Raw genomic sequence first — 16849 nt, forward strand, 5'->3', positions numbered from 1 at the left:
ATAATATACTCAAAGTGCCTATGGGAGAAGTATATGATATAAGTATTTGTTAGCTCCACTACTGAATTTAAATCATTCTTATTGTGCTTTCTGGAGTGCCTCGCAAGACGTTACAAATCCCCAGCAATTCATGCAATTATACTCCCAAGCCTCGTTTGCAGCGGACGGAGAACTTGTTGCCACACCGTCCCGCAACAAAATACAGTCATACCCTTTGCTGAACGCGTCCATCAATGTGCCCCCGACACACTGATCCGTATTGACTCCAGCAAAGAGAAGAGTAGTGATGCCCTCCCGCTTCAAGAACTCCTCCAGGTCAGTGCTCGGGCCCCAGAGCCCCGACATACGGTTCTTGTAAATGACAACATCCGGCTTTGCATCTCTCGAAGGATCCCTTAAAGGCGTGTTACTCGCGAAACTATGTTTGTATTCCTTCTCAAGTGGCGGGTACAGAGCAGCGTTCCACGTATCCCGCATTAGCACCCGGCCGCCGTCTACACTCTCGTCATTTCCAATATCGAGGACTCCGAGATCTGTCCCAAGTCCTCTATACAGAGACCTGTTTTTTACCCGAAGCATGTTCGCCGGCGCAGAGACGACTCGGGTCTCTCCAGCAGTATGAACGGGACTGTAAACTCCGAAGGTGCGCACAAGCCCTGGTGGCATGCAAGCAAGGTCGTCCTTCGTGAGGCCCCAGTTAAGCCAAACCACGCGAATCTGGTGACGACGCGCAGCTGGGATCCCCGTTTCGAGCAGCACTTGGGCGACATTTTCTGCTGCGGTGGGTGTGTTCTGGGATTGACGGCGGAGCGCCGGGCACAGAAAGAAGTTTTGCATGTCGATGATTATGAGTGCTGTTGACGCTGGGTTGAATCGGACTGGGTTTGTTGTTGTTTGGAGTGTTAAGAGCTGTCCATCTTCTGATGTACCTCGTGAGAGGTCGATATGCCCTGTATCTGGGGCGTAGGCCCAAAAGTTGGCGTCAGGGTTGCCGATACGTTGAGTAAAAGTCATGACAATTTATTCCTAGCTTTATTAGAGTGGAAGGTAGTGGTCATGTCTGATCGACAAGGGATGTCGTCCCCTATCTACTGCGTGCAGTAATGTATCCCACTAGTCTCCAATTCATCAACCTCGGTACTTTAGTTCGTGATAGACCAGTACTCCAACAGTAACAGTTTCGGGAAGTCTTTGATTCTCATTTCAAATATAAAATCCCACTGTATCGATTGATTTCATAATTGTCGGTGGCACAAGTTATGCGCAGTCCGTAGAAGCGTATGGCCGGTTTCTCCTAATCGGCGATACTCCGACAATCCCCGCATTTTTCATCTCCTCCAGGGCGGCACTGAGCAATCTCACCTAGAAGCCTCAACGAGAGGCATATTACTTGGAAGCTTTCATAGATCAATTCTCTCTCATTTATCGCACAATGGAATCAGACGACTCGTGTGTCGTGGCGCCCCCTACCTGGAGGAAACGCATCCCGGTATGCCCTCTCCCAAATCGGGAAGAGCTAACCACTAAGTCCACCAAACGAGATAGAAAGCATGCGCTTCTTGTCGACAGTCAAAGGTACTACTTAATCTAAGACAAACTATCCAATTTCACTCACACTGCCTGGCACTAGGTGAAATGCGATGGCAAACGCCCCTGCACAAGGTCTGGGCTTGTTGCGTCCTATAGCGTATACCCCACTAACGATCAAGTAGATGCGAAAAGCTCAAGAGAAGATGTGTATTCTTTGAAATTCCAAAGGATGCAACAACAGAGTATGTCATCGTTCCACTGGTCTTCTGACACCTTACCTCTGATCGGACCCGTAGAAGGTTTGAAAGCGTCGAGTCTGAAGTCCGACAACTTCGCGAGCAATTAGACGATTTAAACGGCCTTCTTCGTCTCAATACTCAGACAAACGTCGATTCCCTAGGACCAGCTTTGGCACCGTCCCCGCTCTCCCTTCCTGTACAGCAGCCCTGTTCCGTGCCGTCACCGGGACAGATGGTATCAGCACCCCCGGGTATACCTGCGTATCTCGGTCCAGCTTCAGTTGAGCTAGCTGGCTCTCAGAGGAATTTATTGTCCCAGAATAACCTATCCGAAAACAAATCCGCGCGTTCAGGGAAGCGGAAGCGTTCTGGCTTCGAGGTCAGATGCGACCCTATATCGGACTTCATTACAGAAGGCCTGATGACGATGGAGTATGCCATGTCCTGTTTCAGAACGTATGTCCGATATATGTTGCATCACCACGAACCAGAACTAATGGCGTATCAGGTTCTTTCAGGGTTGCGTAAGTACCTCGTGGCTTTCTACCGGCGGACTCTGAGACCGCATTTTAGGATAGGTACATTCCCATATTCGACCCTGGATATGACACATTTCAGTCTGTGCGTGCTCGCAGCAGCATCTTATTAAATGCTATATGCACGATTGGGTCTCGAGTAGAAACAAGTACGCAAGTCCGTTCTCAGCCGAGATCTATCGATGCAGCTCTAAACAGGTCACTAGAACACCCAAAGGCCGATATCTTACACTCCGAGTTGAAGAAGTGGATCAATGTTGTCATCCAAAATGAGAGACTAAACTGTTTGGAATCCATACAGGCCCTTCTTGTGGTCGCGTGTTATTCGGCAGAGCGTTCTCTCCTTCTATCGTTTGCCACACGAATGGCCCTTGATCTAGGCTTGGATGAGGCATTTGAAGAATTAACACAACGCTTGGCTTTGAAAGAGATTGAGACGTCGGATGTTCCTGCCACCAGGGAGGAGGAGCCGACACTGATGAGAAAGTCACGAGTATGGTTTGGCTTGTTGGTGTTAGAGCATATGTACTCCACCCTATATCTCAGACTCTGGATGAAGCTGATAATGCTGTTAGTTTTCGTGTTGATGGGGGAAAACCTCCTGGTGTCCGGATGGTGGGAAATGCACGTCGATGTCGACTGTTGCTACATCATCCTTCGTCTACTGTGTTGGACCTGAGACTTTTCTCACAGGTGGAGGTGCGTCCAGATCCCTATACTTCCATGGACTTCAGCTAATATGAATGAAGTTGAATATCATCAGAGGTAAGACAGTTAACACATACATACTGTGGATTAACCCCAATCTGATCGGTATAGTTAATATTAATGAGTCGCTCGGTGTAAAAGACTCTCCCAACCGGTCTGATGTAACTGATTTTGTGCACGAGGCAAAGATGGACCTTGACCTGTGGTTCGAGTAAGACGCCAACGATTTTAGCGATGAACGATCTGACAAATTTAATAGTGACTGGCTTCGCATAATCGGTACGCAACCACTTTTTCCAAATGAACGCTACTTACAACGCTTCAGAGAATTCCGCCTCTGCCGCCGAAGAACGTCCCTCTTTGCTGGCTGCGCTGCGAGTGCAAAAGTGCTGGTCGGAGATGATGCTCTACTGCAAAGCACTGCGATCCATGGGGGTCGAAAATATAGCGTGAGCCCAGATGTTCCAGCCTTGAAGCCAGCCATACTGACACCCGGTCAAATCCAAAGCGCCATGTCCGCTGTAGAGCGAAACATCCTCATCATGGCAAAAGCCAGCGCCCGCCAGCACCTCCGCCTCATCAGCGTGGAACCGGACTTCTATCTCGCCAAGCTCAAATACGCCATGGACTTTGTCTGGGCCAAATGCGCCTTTTGCTTCTTACTACTTCTTAAGCTTTCGCGACTGATGCCGGAGCAAAGGGAAGAGCACCAGGAGCTTCTCGAACATGGGACTCGCTTACTGGATGAGCTGACCAAAAGTGGTTCCAACAGCGACACTACCAGCAACGGAAACGTCTACCTGCATATCCTCAGACTCAGCGTAGAGAAGTATGGAAGGACCCTGCAGGAGAATGAAATCGGCGCTGACGAGGAGGTATCGGGTCCGTTTTGGGAGCTTTTTGATGCCCAGACAGATCTGCAGTCGTTTGTGCCGGAGCAGTTTGTCACCGAGTGGGATTTCCCAGGGCTCAATCTGTTTTACTTCCCTACGGCGTGGCAGGACTTCTTTGGAGACTACTCGCTGGCGGTTTGAGCCATGCCAAAGGAGAGCTTTGGGGGAAATAAACATAGAAGGGATCTGTAGCCCAATTCATATAATCACTCATACCCAATAAAAATGGAGTCTTCTAAGGGTGCAAAATAAAACGTTGACACAATCAATGCCGTCTAGAACTTTTCCCTCATCCTTGTTGAATACGAACGAGATGGATATCAAACAACAAACCAAATGGAAACCAGCCCAAATAGCCCTGACAGGATGCCTAACCCAAAGCCTTCATGGCAAGTTCAACACTAGGAGAGAAGTTAGCCGCTGTACAATGCAGAACGGTCAAGGTAGTCAAACGTACACAACGAAGGTGCCTGCCGACACAGGCATAGCTCTCAGAAGGGTAGGGCCAAGTCCCTTCCAGAAGCCACCGAGACCCTCAGCCGCATAGGTCTTCTTGAAGCAGTCGGTCATGCTCTTGAACTGTTGCTGGGCGCCAAAGCCGTCACACTGCATCTTACTCTTGACCACGTCGAAGGGGTAGCTGCTCAGCCAGAGGGCCTCACCGGCCAGACCACCGTAGGTGGCAACCTTCACGCTGGAGATGTCCTCACGCTTGATGTTGTTGCGCTTGGCGTCCTGGTTCATCAAGTACTCGAAGGTCAAGAACCACATACCATAGGCCTGAGCCTCACGGAAGTAGGTGACATTCTGGCCGCGGTAGACTCCCTTCAGCACACCATCGTGGGCGGAGAGCTTGCGGATGCAGTCGATGGGGCCGTTGTACAGCCGGTTCGCACCGTGCGGCTGCGTCTGCAGACGGATACGGACGTGCTCAATGGGTCCCGAGAGGACGGAGTTGGTGAGACCAGCGAAACTTCCGGCCATGTAGTACTGGCCGTAAGAAAGGCTGCCGTCGGCATACTTCTTCTTGTTCAACTCCTCAAGACGTCTCCGGGCCTCGTGGAAAGCGCCGAATTGAACACTGACCTGGAGGAGATTAGTATGTCGATTGGAGATACATCCCGGCACGGAGAATAACGTACACAAGCACCGATTCCAATCAATGGGGTCAAGGTACCCTTGTAGAAGGCAAAGGGACCCTCATTCTTGAGAATCTTGCCCGCGCAGTCGAGCGCGCTAGAGTACTGAGTGGTTGTTTGCAACCGCACCTTGACAATATCTGCCTGCTGTTAGAGACGAGAGCTTATTTTAACGATATGATTTTACATACCAAAAGGCTGTCCTGAGAGGCTGTCAGTATTTCCCTGTATATAGAGCAAATTTCGATCAATCATATTCCCATCACTCACCCAACAGGACCTGTGCGATACCACCAGCCGCACCCGCGGCCAAATCCTTGACGGTACGCAGGGCTCCACCACCCTTCTCCAAATCTTCAAAAGCCTCCGATTCCATGGTCAGCGACGATAGGGGCACGGGACGCAAGCAACCAAAAAGCAGAAAGAGACAACAGGCCCAAACGGCGTCAATGCAGAAGCAATCGGGCAATATAAGATATGGGGAGAGGGAAAGGAGGAAAAGAAAGACCGCGGAGGGCTTATCGAAGCACGCAAGAGGCCATGGCGGCCTCCGATTCGCCGGAGGGGCCGAGCTCACGTGAGTCGGCGGGAAACTTCCCCCGGAGGTGCCTGAGGCCGCGCCAGTTTCCCTTAGGGAAACGGGCGGAACGGCAGTCGCAGAGCGAGTGAGCGACTTCTCGACTACTTTCCCCATCCCCAGTCGTCTTGCCCCATTATGCACCGGCGGGCCATCCTGGAGGTAAGCCTGTGATTGTCTTCTTCCAATTCATCGCTAACCTTCGTCTCTCCGCACAGCTATCCCGCCGTCATGGGGTCGAATCTTATGCTGTCAGACCCCGACCAGCAGCTTTTTCTCCGGTCCTAAGTACGCATCTCCCTCGGCGGAGCTTCCGTACGTCCCTCGTCACCTTTAACTCTTCCGAAACGTCGCCGGATGCCAATGCCTCGGACGCGCCCGACTCGCGTTCGACGACCAAGCCTAAATTTGGCGCTCGATGGGGGAGCAAGTTGGCGCAGAAACCCGCAGCGTTGAGCCCTGCGGAACAGGCCTTACGGGACGCCTTGGTAGCAAAGAACCCCAGCGAAAGCTCCAAACCCATATCGAGGTCCGATTCGCGTGGACAGAACGCACCCGTGCGAACACAGCAGAAGTACCATCTTCCTTCCTCCCATCCGTTGCGCGACAAGGAAAGCCAATCCCTCCAGCCTGATAAGAAGTTCGAGTTGAGCACGAACAAGGTGCCCACGCATCTGCGAAACAGGGATTGGATATGTCCAGATTGCCAGTACCATTGTTTCGGCAAGCATAAGATATGCCCGTGCTGCAGAGCTGTTCGGCCGGATTTGAATTCGCCGCCGCCGCCGCCGAGGCGGTCACATAAGAAGCACGAGGGTCGACACCACAACCCTCAACATGCGGAAGAAACGATCAAGATCCGCAAACTGGGGAAAACGATGCTCTCGGAGTGGCAGGATGATTCCGCTGGATCCTCTGGGCTGAGTCGAAGGGACAATGCCCTTCGACAACATATGGCAAGCAAAGGACAATACGCGGGTCCGCGCATCGTCTATGATGTAGAAGCGGAGGCCGAACAAGTCGAGGCTGAAGAGGCTGAAAAACGCCGTCGCCTACACCAGCATCCGAAGAAAGGCAAACAGACCGAAGAGGCTGCCGACCCGTGGACCTGGGACTCGTCCTCCCTCGATGCGATGAAGCTATCCGAAGAGACGGCCCAGCAGAAGAAGTTGTCGAAGCGTCGGGAAAGCCGTCGACGGAATGAAGAAGTGGAAGAAGAAGATGAAGAGGCCGAGGAGCGTCGCCGTCGTCGCGAGGAGCGGAAACGACAGAAGAAAGACAAGGCCCGGCGGAAGGAGGTAGAGGTGGACACCGCTCCTATCCCGTTGTATCTTCCCGAATTTATCAGTGTCAGCAACCTTGCCGATGTGATAGGCGTGCGTCCCGCACAATTCGTTCAGCGTATGGAGGAGATGGGATTCGAGGATGTCACGTACAATCATATTCTCGACGCAGAGACCGCCGGCTTAGTCGTGACAGAGTTTAACTTCGAGCCCATCTTCGAGACTGGCGCGGATGACCTGAAACCCGCTCCTGAGCCGGAAGACAAGTCCATCTTCCCGCCGCGCCCCCCGGTGGTGACCATCATGGGACACGTTGATCATGGCAAGACCACGATATTGGATTGGCTGCGAGAGTCATCCGTCGCTGCATCAGAGCATGGGGGTATTACGCAGCATATTGGCGCATTCTCGGTTGCAATGCCTTCGGGAAAAACAATAACCTTCTTGGATACGCCGGGCCACTCTGCATTCCTGGAGATGCGTCGTCGGGGCGCTGATGTCACTGATATTGTCGTCCTCGTCGTGGCAGCAGACGACAGTGTCAAACCTCAGACGATAGAAGCTATCAAGCATGCGACTGGGGCCAACGTGCCCATAATCGTCGCCATCAGCAAAGTTGACAAGGAGAATGTCAACCTTGAAAAGGTCAAGCAGGACCTGTCCGTTCATGGTGTACATGTTGAGGACTATGGGGGTGATGTTCAGGCAATCGGGGTCAGTGGTAAAACGGGCCAAGGCATGTTGGAGCTGGAGGAAGCAATCGTCACTCTATCAGAGATTCTCGACCATCGGGCAGACACCGGCGGTTCCGCTGAAGGTTGGGTTATTGAAGGCACCACGAAGAGTTACGGCCGCGTGGCGACGGCCCTCGTCCGTCGGGGCACGCTGCGACCAGGTGATATCGTTGTGGCGGGCACCACGTGGGCACGGATCCGCACACTCCGCAATGAAGCCGGAGTTGCTGTTGACGAGGCCACTCCGGGGATGCCAGTTGAGATCGACGGTTGGAGGGAGCAACCCTCGGCTGGATCGGAGATCCTGCAGGCTGTTGATGAACAGCAAGCGAAGGAGGTCGTGGAGTACCGTTTGGAGAAATCCGAGACTCAGAAATTGGGCCAAGATGCGGCCGCTATCAATGAAGCTCGTCGTGAGGTGCTCGAGAAGCGTCGGCAGGAAGATGGTTCGGAAGATAGCCAGACAGTCGATGCTGCACAGGACACATCGGGACCTAAGCCGATCCATTTCATTATCAAAGCCGACGTGGGCGGCTCAGCGGAAGCCGTTCTGAACTCCGTTACCGCAATCGGCAACAACGAAGTCTTCGCGAATGTGCTCCGGTCTGGTGTCGGTCCTGTGGGTGAGTTTGACATTGAGCATGCGGCCACGGCTAACGGCCATCTCATCTCGTTCAACATGCCCATTGACCCTGCCATGCACCGCATGGCCGAAAACCGGGGGGTCAAGATCATGGACCACAACATTATCTATAAGCTCATTGACGACGTCAAAGCAGCTTTGAGTGAGCATTTGGCCCCCACGGTTTCTCAACGTGTCACTGGCGAGGCGGAAGTCGGCCAGATCTTCGAGATCACACTCAAAGGCAGAGAGAAGACGTCTATCGCCGGGTGTAGGGTCCGCAACGGAGTGATCAACCGGACTAAGAAGGTTCGGGTTTTGAGGGGACAGGAGACGATTTTCGATGGTAAGTTCCCAGGCACTGTCATACATCCACACCGACTGACTGGAACTGAGCAGGCTCGATGTCTTCCCTCAAGAACGTCAAGAAAGACGTGACCGAAATGCGCAAAGACACCGAGTGTGGTATCGCTTTCGAAGACTGGACCGGCTTCGCCGTCGGTGACCACATCCAGTGCTACGAGGAGATTCACGAGAAGAGATATCTGTGATCTCCCCCTTATTTCTTGTAACTTTGGTTACTGTATTGTTATATTACTACTTCTGGGTTTGGATGGTGTATGATACTGCAGGGCGTTGCAGCAAAAGCGCTGGGATTGCGGTTCCGCCTGGGTGCACGCAAGGTCCCATAGATCTTATGTACAATATAGACTATGTGTCGAATATGCCTACGCTGAAAATAATAACCAAGTTGATATGACCAACTCATCTATTGAGCCTTCCATCTGACTCTTCCCACCCACTTCGCCCAGTCCTGCACGTCCTGGCGCTCCAAGATGCGGTCGACGGTGTACCACTCGCGCGCCAACTCCTCGTTCGTCGCCATGCGATGTACAAAGCTATGGCACGCGCGACACAGCCACGCCACGCTATTCAGCATCCACTCGTCATGCCAGCCCTTCTTGAGCACCTTGGCGTGCGCGGCTTAGCATCCACTCGTCATGCCAGCCCTTCTTGAGCACCTTGGCGTGCACGCCGCGCGGGATGAGATGATGGTACGAGAGCGGGATCCAGTCGCGCTCGCAGATCTCGCAAGCGTCGGTGCGGGTGGTCGCCCACACCGGCGGTGGTTTTGTCACCCCGGCGATATACTCGGACAGCACGGGATTCAGGAACTCGGGGGTGTCTGCTGCGTCAGGGAGGAGGCCGTAGACCGCGAGGGATTCGGGGACGGAGACGGGGAGGGTGGTGGTGAGGGCGTCGAGGGTGGTGCGGGGGAGGGGCGTCGCGTATTGATCTTCGAGTGAGGGATCGTGTTGGAGGGCGGAGTAGGTGAGGGTTTGAAGGTCGGAGGGGAAGGAGGTGAAGATTTCCGAGGCGAGGAACTGTTTGTCCGCGGGTGATGAAGCTGTTAGCGGAGATCTTTATACCGTTCGATGCGGTGCAGTGCGGACCGATGTGCCGGGGAGATGGGTTCGCGTTCCATACATCAATGAAGTCTGCGATCTCCTCGGGATCGACGGTCGAGGGGAGAGAGGTAGAATCTGTTGTGTGGTTTGTGGCTGGCTGGGGCGGCGGCGAGTCGGTGGTCTTCGTGCTGCGTCGGGATTTTTGCGCTCGTCGCTTGGTCGACTTGCTAGGGCGATGGGGGTTGGATCTCTCGACAATGGCGCTTGAGAGACATTCGCGGAAGACTTGGTAGTTGGTCTCGGAGGTCATGGTGGTTGGAAGGATGGTGTACGGAGTGTGTTTGGCGGGGATTTGGTTTCATGACGAAGATTACTGGATCGGGCCTAGCGCGTGCCATTTGGAGTATACCAGAAGCTGCGATGGTATGACTTAGATAACACATATTGTAGGTCACAGAAGAAAGATTAGAAGATTGGGCGGGAGAAACATGATTCAGGGTTATTCCCCTCCGAACAATGCGGCGATCAAGGCCTCCTTTCGACTCCGCATTCCCCCCGCGCTGTATTTCCGAGGCGTTGCGGCGGTCACTTCTTCCCCTACTCAACATTGCGTCAACCAACTGAAGATTCGCCATGGCCACCAAATGCACGGTGATTGCCTTTGATATCTACGGCACCCTCCTCTCGTACGAGTCCATCTCCTCCGAGCTGGAGATACACTTTGATCGGGATAAATCCCGACTGATTGCGCAGCTGTGGCGGCGCTATCAGCTGGAATACACATGGAGACTGGTCACTATGGGTTCGAACATTCCTGCCCCAGACGCCTTCCTCCGACTAACCGAGACAGGATGCTACCAGTCCTTCCGGGAGGTGACGAAGAATGCGCTGGTGCATGCACTCGGCGACACAGAGTCGCGCCTCAAGACAGACGAGATAGACCGGCTGCTCCGTGCCTATGACAGCCTCGCGACATTCCACGACGTGGAGCCCGCGTTGGAGCGGATAGCCCAAATCCCAAACGTCGCCCCCGTGATCTTTTCCAACGGCACCGCCGAAATGCTGGACAACTCCATCGCTCGGTCGGTGGTTCTCTCCCGCCACAGATCGGTCTTCCAGGATGTCATCACCGTGGACGATATCCGGAAGTTCAAGCCGGCGCGCGAGGTCTACGAATACTTGGCCCAACGGGTGGGAAAGGGACCGACCGAGCTCAGCGACATCTGGCTGGTCAGTGGCAATCCTTTCGACGTGATCGGGGCGTTGGAGGTGGGCTTGAAGGCGATCTGGGTCGACAGGGCCCGAGCAGGATGGAAGGATCAAGCGATGCCCAGTCTGCAACCGACCGCTGTCGTACACCAGCTAGAAGAGGTCGCCGGGGTGGTCCAAGGCCAGGCAACGGCATAGTGTCCTTCGTCTGCGGGATCTAACAAGATGTCTCTCTACTTGGGGTACTCCATTGCAATCGTCCTCGCACAACCAACGCCATGCGGATAGAGAAAGCAAAATGTACGCTGTAAATATTTCCAAACACTCCACGCCAGAGGAAAGAAGAATTTGGGGTAAGGCAGCAGGCGCTATTCTAACCTTCTATTTCCCCTCCAAATATCCATGGGGTAGTTGGAATCCAGAGTGAATAAGAAGGTGTGATCAGTTTGATATGGAAGAAGAAAAGAGGAGGAGGAAGCGAAGAAAAACTCGGATTTTATACGGGATCGCTTGACCGCCCGCTTATCGATAAGGCGGAAACCGGTTTAGTCCGGGCAGTAATTCCCACTCGTCCATGCGGCGTCGTACATTCCGCTCGCGTGCAGTTGCATCACACTGTCATCCCTTGGATGTTAACCAACTCCCCGCCGGCCCTCCATATCCTAGACTGTCTGGGCTTGGATTCATGTCTTGTTCTGCTTCCTCCGTTGTCTCTCCGCCGTGATGCCAAGAGCCTGGGATTGTAGCAAAGCTGCGTGGTTGTATCCGTTCAAGGTCTGGAATCCCTGCTGCCTATTCGCACTTCTCTCGCAGTTATGCTGACTTCCTGAAGGGTATATACTATTTCGCCTCGCATCGGTTCCTCTGGCCTCTGTTCAAGACTCGTCTCATCCCCATTGTCTTGCTGTCCACCTTCATCTACGTCATCCTCTTCCTGTTCGCATATCTCCCGCAGGTCGCCTTCCTCGCCATCTTCCAAGGCGCTGGAGCGTGGGTGAACGGGGCCTTTTTGGTTCTGGGTGAAGGCGCCGCGATCGTGGCCGCCCTCTTTGAAGCGTTCTTCGTGGACGAAACACTGGTGGATATCTTCGATGCCGTCCTCGTGAACGAGGGTCATGGGGAACTCGTCACCACGTCCAGGGTTTTGTACCCTCAAGGTGACGATGTGGTCAAGCGGCTGGGCAAGCCTACTCACAGTGCGGTCTATGCCCCGTTTTCTCTGCGACAGATAGTGGAGTTCATCCTCCTCCTCCCTCTAAACTTCATCCCGGTGGCCGGCACGCCCATGTTCCTCGTGCTCACAGGGTACCGCGCGGGACCCTTCCATCACTGGCGATATTTCCAATTGTTGGATTTTTCGAAACAGCAGCGGAAGCAAAGCATCCGCCGCCGGCAGTTGCAATACACTACGTATGTTTCCACCAGGTCCAGAGATCCACCCATTGACTAATCCTCGGCGCTCTAGATTCGGAACGGTGGCCCTCATTCTGCAATTGATTCCCCCATTGTCCATGTTCTTCCTCATGTCGACAGCGGTGGGCTCCGCACTTTGGGCGGTGGATATTGAAACCAAGCGCGGTCTCGTGGAGACCATGCCCGACCGAATTGGTGAATTCCACGACGATAATGATGGCAGTACGATCTGATGTGATATGATTCCGATACCCTTACTTGGCTTGTTCTCTTGGACTCGGTCCGCCCACAGGCGTGATCTCTGCCTGGGCTCTTCTTCGTTTTTTGACCTTCCCCTGGAGGGGATCTGACTCCACCTATGCACCCCTTTTCAGGGTTTGGTTTTGTTGAGCCTGGCACGCCTGTGCGGTCGTGTGTGTGGCAGAGTGGTGCGCTGGGGACAGATACTCGCGGAGGCCCGTTCGGATTGGGCCCCTGAATCAGATTGACTAGCTTAGTGGATAACTAACTCTAATAACGCTTTCCTGATTGTCTTCCTCCCCAATCGGCCTGTAGAAACCCCGTCGAGCGCCACATGGGTTCCATTCTGCAGCGGAACGGCCACCGCTGATTGGCCCGCGAGGCTGCTCCGACTGTGGAGATGACGTAGTGCACGTGATGTCCGGGGCTAGTCCCCTTCGGGCACCCGCTTTCTCCCCACATCGTCTGTTACTTCCACTCCTCGTGTCGAGCTTCGGACGATCCATTGACCACGGGGAACCGTCGACACTCTTCCCTCCATCGCTGTACACCCTTCCCTGATCATCCAGATTCTCTTCATTGTCGATCTCCCGGGCCTTCCTATGCCGTATTGCACCGCCCTAGACACGGCCACCGTCGCATCTACTACTTCGGATACCTCCCGACGTCTCGGCATTACTAGTACTGCGCGGTTCCCCTCGAATCATCCCACATTCGGACTTCACGGAGAATGCGTGCATAGTGCCATTCATGCCTTTGGCCTCCCATATGCAACCCGAAGCATGGAAACGTTTACTCCGTCACTTCTCTGCACATGGACCAAAGAACCAGGCTACGGAAGGCTTGCGATGCCTGTAGTATCCGCAAGGTGAAAGTATGTTTCCGTGCTTCTTTCATCGCACGGTCTCTTACTGACCGGGCTTGCGACTTTCCAGTGTGACATAAGCGGACCACCCTGCCGGTCGTGCGCGAGCTTGGATATCCCCTGTACATATGAAAGACCGAGTCGCCGACGCGGTCCTCCTAATCGCCATGCGGAGGCGATCAAAAAGCAGAAGCTAGGAGCCTCCCCAGGCTCCCCGACTCCCTCGGATCAGACGTCCCCAACCCCGGCCCCTCCAGCCCCCAGCGGTGGGAACGGCCTAACTTCCACATCGGCTCCATTATCGCTTGAGTCCATATGCCCCCTATCCATCATTCGGCTCTTAATCGATGACTACTTCACGTACATCCATCCTCTGATCCCAGTGCCTCATGAGCCCACATTCCGCGCCGCCTTTGAGCAACGCGAAGATGTCACCAACCGCACTTTCTTGGCCCTCGCTGCCTCCATGATCGGGGCCTTGGTGACTTCCTTTCCCCGGAGACCCAGACTGCACCTACGGTCTGAAGACCAAAAGACAGCATTTCCCCATTCCATGGCGCTGGTGAAGAGATGCTGCGATGTCGCCGTCCATGCTCGGGGTATCGGCTATCTCGACCGGAACGCGACGGTCTACGATGCAGCAATCAGCTACTTTCTCGCCCTTTGTTCTGGCTACATGTACAACTTTCGCCGATGTCGCGCCTACTTCGCGGAGTGTTTCACATTGCTCCATGTCTATGATCTCTGCCGTCCTTGGAGCCGCCCCCCCTTCTCGGACCCCACCAGCCCCGAATCCTGCTCTTCGCGCATCTCGCAGGATCGCTTTAGCGGGTTAGGAGATGGACATCTCGACCTGATCGAGCAGGAACTTGGTCGGCGATTGTTCTACACCACGCTCGTCGGGTACCGAACCATACAACAGATGGGATCCAACGACACCACCTTCCATGTTCCCCCGGACACGCCAACGGACCCCTACCCGCCATTGCCATTGGAGGTGGACGACGAGTATATTTTCCCGACCCACGTTGAGCCCCAACCCGCGGGAAAAGTCTCCCTCATGGTGGGATTCAACCTCAACGTTCGCGTGTACAGCTGCTACAATGCGCTATCCGCCTGGGAACTCGCTTTCGGGAGCGGCCAGCTCCTCAACTGGGAACGCCAACGGACGAGTCTGTGGGAGAGTCTCCAGAATGCGAAAACCGCCTTGTCCGGGGTTCCCAGAGAGTACTCGCTCCAATCCACGCCGCCGTCGTCCGTCGGCGGGGAACCGCGCCCTTCTGGGGCGGGGTTTATCATGGAAGACCAGACCGACGACGAGCGGCGATTCGTCCAGTATGAGATCCAGAAGGCCAACATATACGCCAGCCAACTTGGCACGCGGTCATACCTGGCAGAGAAATACTGGGCGCTATACGGTATATGGAAGCGGTATCAGCAGAAGTCCGAGCATCCTATGCCCAGCAGCACGTCCACCATCCAACCCAAATCCGAACCTACCACCGCCGATTTAGACGATCCGTTCGATTATATCAGTAAAATGATGGCCGAAGAGCGCCGACTCGTCATTCGCGATCTCTTCGTGCTCTTGCGGTCCATCAACCAGATCAACATGGAACCCAACGGGGCCAGCTTTGTACGTTCTCTTCTTGACTCCCACCAGTCAACTCCATGCGAGCCGCTGACCACTTTACAGTCCTCCAAAGTCCGCCAGGTGGCATCTACCCTTCTCAACCTCCCGCACGCAAACCCCGAGGCCCCTGAGTCGCCGGCGTTAACGGCCGGCCCGCAACCGCTCACGGTCACCGAGGCCGAATCCTATCTCCACGCATTTATCGATACGCTCGTCCGACTGGAGGGTGTGGCAGTCACGAATCATCCCGCTCCTGAGGCAAGCCCCTCAGCCAACGGACGATCCATGAGCTACCTCAGTGACCCAGAGCGCGACAACGAAGAGCTGCGACAGTGGGGGAGTATCAAGGAGTACCAGGCGCGGTTTGCAGAGGCGGGTGGTGTGATCTCCGAAATATGAGCTGTACATTGTATATTGCCATACACATATGATATGATACCTTAGCATGAGATATGAACATCTCCAGTGGATTACAATTAGCTGGACTAAAGGATAAATAACCTATGACTTGAATATCACCCACAAGAACCAAAATAGCATGCATTCACCACATAGTATAGATTACGTACAGAACCGCGAGTAGAACATGACATGCGTACATTTATTTTTGTCTGCCCAAACTAAACACCCAACACATAGCTTCTCCACAGAACATTCACCCCTACCGCACAAATATGAAGCCTGCTTTCCCCACGACCCACAGCGTAATTTACACCGGCTTAACGGTAGTCGTTGTCATCTGGGTCATCGTGACCGTCGTACCCGCATTGGCGGGAGTGTTGACCTTCGGCGAGGGCGTAACAGGGATCACCCATCCAAGCCCATTGGGGATTGCCAAGCCCCATTGGTCGTATCCCTGCGTGACGGTCGCGGTTGAGGCCGTAGCGGCCACGGTCACGCTGACGGTGAGAGTAGTGATGGACGGTGGGGGTGCGGGTGGAGCTGCTGGTGGTGGTGGTGGTGCAGGAGGTGCTGTAGTGCTGGGTTTAGGCGGAGGTGGAGGAGCAGAAGGAGGCGGCGGTGGCGGAGGTGGTGCACTTGTTGCAGGAGGAGGCGGAGGGGGTGTTGAAGTACTTGGCTTAGAAGGCGGCGGAGGAGGTGGTGCGCTTGTCGCAGCAGGCGGAGGAGGTGCTGAAGTACTTGGCTTAGGAGGCGGCGAAGGCGGAGGCGGCGGGGGTGGTGGTGTACTCGTCGTTGGCTTAGGAGGAGGAGGAGCAGAAGTGGTAGCTGGCACGCCCTTTCCATCATCATCAATCGTTACTCGCATGATCATAGGGTTGGAAGTTACATCAGCATTTTTGGGAGTCACTGGCGTGACGTCGACATCATCGCATTCGTCGTCTTTGCCAGGACTCCTAGACACAAGATCCAAGTCGTGTATGTTAGGTGCAGCTGGCTCGTACAGGCCAGGCTCGGAATTGTTAGTGCCTTCATCCCACCATCTGGTCAGGAGACTGGAGATGGTCACAGGGATCGGACCAGCCGAACATGAAGAGATGAGAAGGAAGAGAGCGAGTGACAGACTGTATAACCTCATCTTCTTGGTGATTGGAAGATGATCGTTTGATGTGAATGAAGCTCGAGTATAAACCAGCGAATACTGGACGGTTATTATAACATGTTTTGCTGAAGGAGGGAGCGTACTCAGTTGAGTCGAATGCACATGCTCAATGAGGAAATAGCAATGAAAGAATTCACTTGAAAGAGAGACTGATGATAATGAAACAGAACAGTATAGTCAGCCCTGAGGGAGGTCCTTTTAAGCAAATGTACCGACTTGACGCCAGGACCAGGGAGCTAGCCTCTTTGTTTGGTGCCT

The 16849-nt window shown here is 54.0% G+C and overlaps 10 protein-coding genes across 10 annotated transcripts; 7 read left to right on the forward strand and 3 right to left on the reverse strand.

The window, feature by feature from the left end:
- Nucleotides 1–78: 78 nt before the first annotated feature.
- Nucleotides 79–1014, reverse strand: BDV59DRAFT_198883 (cysteine hydrolase family protein; the record flags this gene model as incomplete). Its single annotated transcript, XM_073693242.1, has 1 exon — nt 79–1014. One exon carries the CDS (start codon nt 1012–1014, stop codon nt 79–81), a length of 936 nt encoding a protein of 311 aa, XP_073551278.1.
- A 332-nt stretch (nt 1015–1346) lies between these two features.
- Nucleotides 1347–3004, forward strand: BDV59DRAFT_170884 (uncharacterized protein). Its single transcript, XM_073688484.1, has 9 exons — nt 1347–1489; nt 1546–1575; nt 1631–1662; nt 1713–1772; nt 1827–2229; nt 2283–2293; nt 2343–2454; nt 2512–2830; nt 2881–3004. The coding sequence occupies exons 1-7, from the start codon at nt 1433–1435 to the stop codon at nt 2416–2418; spliced, it is 669 nt and encodes a 222-aa protein (XP_073551279.1). The 5' UTR covers nt 1347–1432; the 3' UTR covers nt 2419–2454; nt 2512–2830; nt 2881–3004.
- A 45-nt stretch (nt 3005–3049) lies between these two features.
- BDV59DRAFT_170886 (uncharacterized protein) lies at nt 3050–4067 on the forward strand. The gene is made up of 5 exons (XM_073688485.1): nt 3050–3070; nt 3125–3224; nt 3273–3292; nt 3339–3462; nt 3522–4067. The coding sequence occupies exons 2-5, from the start codon at nt 3202–3204 to the stop codon at nt 4045–4047; spliced, it is 693 nt and encodes a 230-aa protein (XP_073551280.1). The 5' UTR covers nt 3050–3070; nt 3125–3201; the 3' UTR covers nt 4048–4067.
- On the reverse strand, nt 4068–5692 carry BDV59DRAFT_170889 (putative mitochondrial carrier protein (Ymc1)). Its single transcript, XM_073688486.1, has 5 exons — nt 5316–5692; nt 5237–5248; nt 5049–5185; nt 4364–4992; nt 4068–4307 (listed from the first exon to the last, which is right to left on the reverse strand). The coding sequence occupies exons 1-5, from the start codon at nt 5419–5421 to the stop codon at nt 4277–4279; spliced, it is 915 nt and encodes a 304-aa protein (XP_073551281.1). The 5' UTR covers nt 5422–5692; the 3' UTR covers nt 4068–4276.
- BDV59DRAFT_108268 (translation initiation factor 2) lies at nt 5439–8865 on the forward strand. Its single transcript, XM_073686559.1, has 2 exons — nt 5439–5784; nt 5841–8865. Exons 1-2 carry the CDS (start codon nt 5761–5763, stop codon nt 8697–8699), a joined length of 2883 nt encoding a protein of 960 aa, XP_073551282.1. The 5' UTR covers nt 5439–5760; the 3' UTR covers nt 8700–8865.
- Nucleotides 8866–9030: 165 nt separating this feature from the next.
- On the reverse strand, nt 9031–9980 carry BDV59DRAFT_198887 (HNH endonuclease; the record flags this gene model as incomplete). The annotated part of the gene is made up of 3 exons (XM_073693243.1): nt 9031–9231; nt 9284–9646; nt 9750–9980. The coding sequence occupies 3 exons, from the start codon at nt 9978–9980 to the stop codon at nt 9031–9033; spliced, it is 795 nt and encodes a 264-aa protein (XP_073551283.1).
- A 162-nt stretch (nt 9981–10142) lies between these two features.
- BDV59DRAFT_108271 (haloacid dehalogenase, type II) lies at nt 10143–11162 on the forward strand. Its single transcript, XM_073686560.1, has one exon. The coding sequence runs from the start codon at nt 10304–10306 to the stop codon at nt 11075–11077; it is 774 nt and encodes a 257-aa protein (XP_073551284.1). The 5' UTR covers nt 10143–10303; the 3' UTR covers nt 11078–11162.
- A 287-nt stretch (nt 11163–11449) lies between these two features.
- BDV59DRAFT_170893 (EI24 domain-containing protein) lies at nt 11450–12820 on the forward strand. Its single transcript, XM_073688487.1, has 3 exons — nt 11450–11653; nt 11712–12289; nt 12345–12820. The coding sequence occupies exons 1-3, from the start codon at nt 11603–11605 to the stop codon at nt 12523–12525; spliced, it is 810 nt and encodes a 269-aa protein (XP_073551285.1). The 5' UTR covers nt 11450–11602; the 3' UTR covers nt 12526–12820.
- A 203-nt stretch (nt 12821–13023) lies between these two features.
- On the forward strand, nt 13024–15573 carry BDV59DRAFT_170895 (uncharacterized protein). The gene is made up of 3 exons (XM_073688488.1): nt 13024–13406; nt 13468–15033; nt 15094–15573. The coding sequence occupies exons 1-3, from the start codon at nt 13347–13349 to the stop codon at nt 15427–15429; spliced, it is 1962 nt and encodes a 653-aa protein (XP_073551286.1). The 5' UTR covers nt 13024–13346; the 3' UTR covers nt 15430–15573.
- A 4-nt stretch (nt 15574–15577) lies between these two features.
- On the forward strand, nt 15578–16657 carry BDV59DRAFT_108298 (uncharacterized protein). Its single transcript, XM_073686561.1, has one exon. The coding sequence runs from the start codon at nt 15705–15707 to the stop codon at nt 16587–16589; it is 885 nt and encodes a 294-aa protein (XP_073551287.1). The 5' UTR covers nt 15578–15704; the 3' UTR covers nt 16590–16657.
- The last annotated feature ends 192 nt before the right edge of the window (nt 16658–16849 follow it).

Source organism: Aspergillus ambiguus, assembly GCF_047715705.1.
Source record: "Aspergillus ambiguus strain CBS 117.58 unplaced genomic scaffold BDV59scaffold_4, whole genome shotgun sequence".
NCBI lineage: Eukaryota > Fungi > Ascomycota > Eurotiomycetes > Eurotiales > Aspergillaceae > Aspergillus > Aspergillus ambiguus.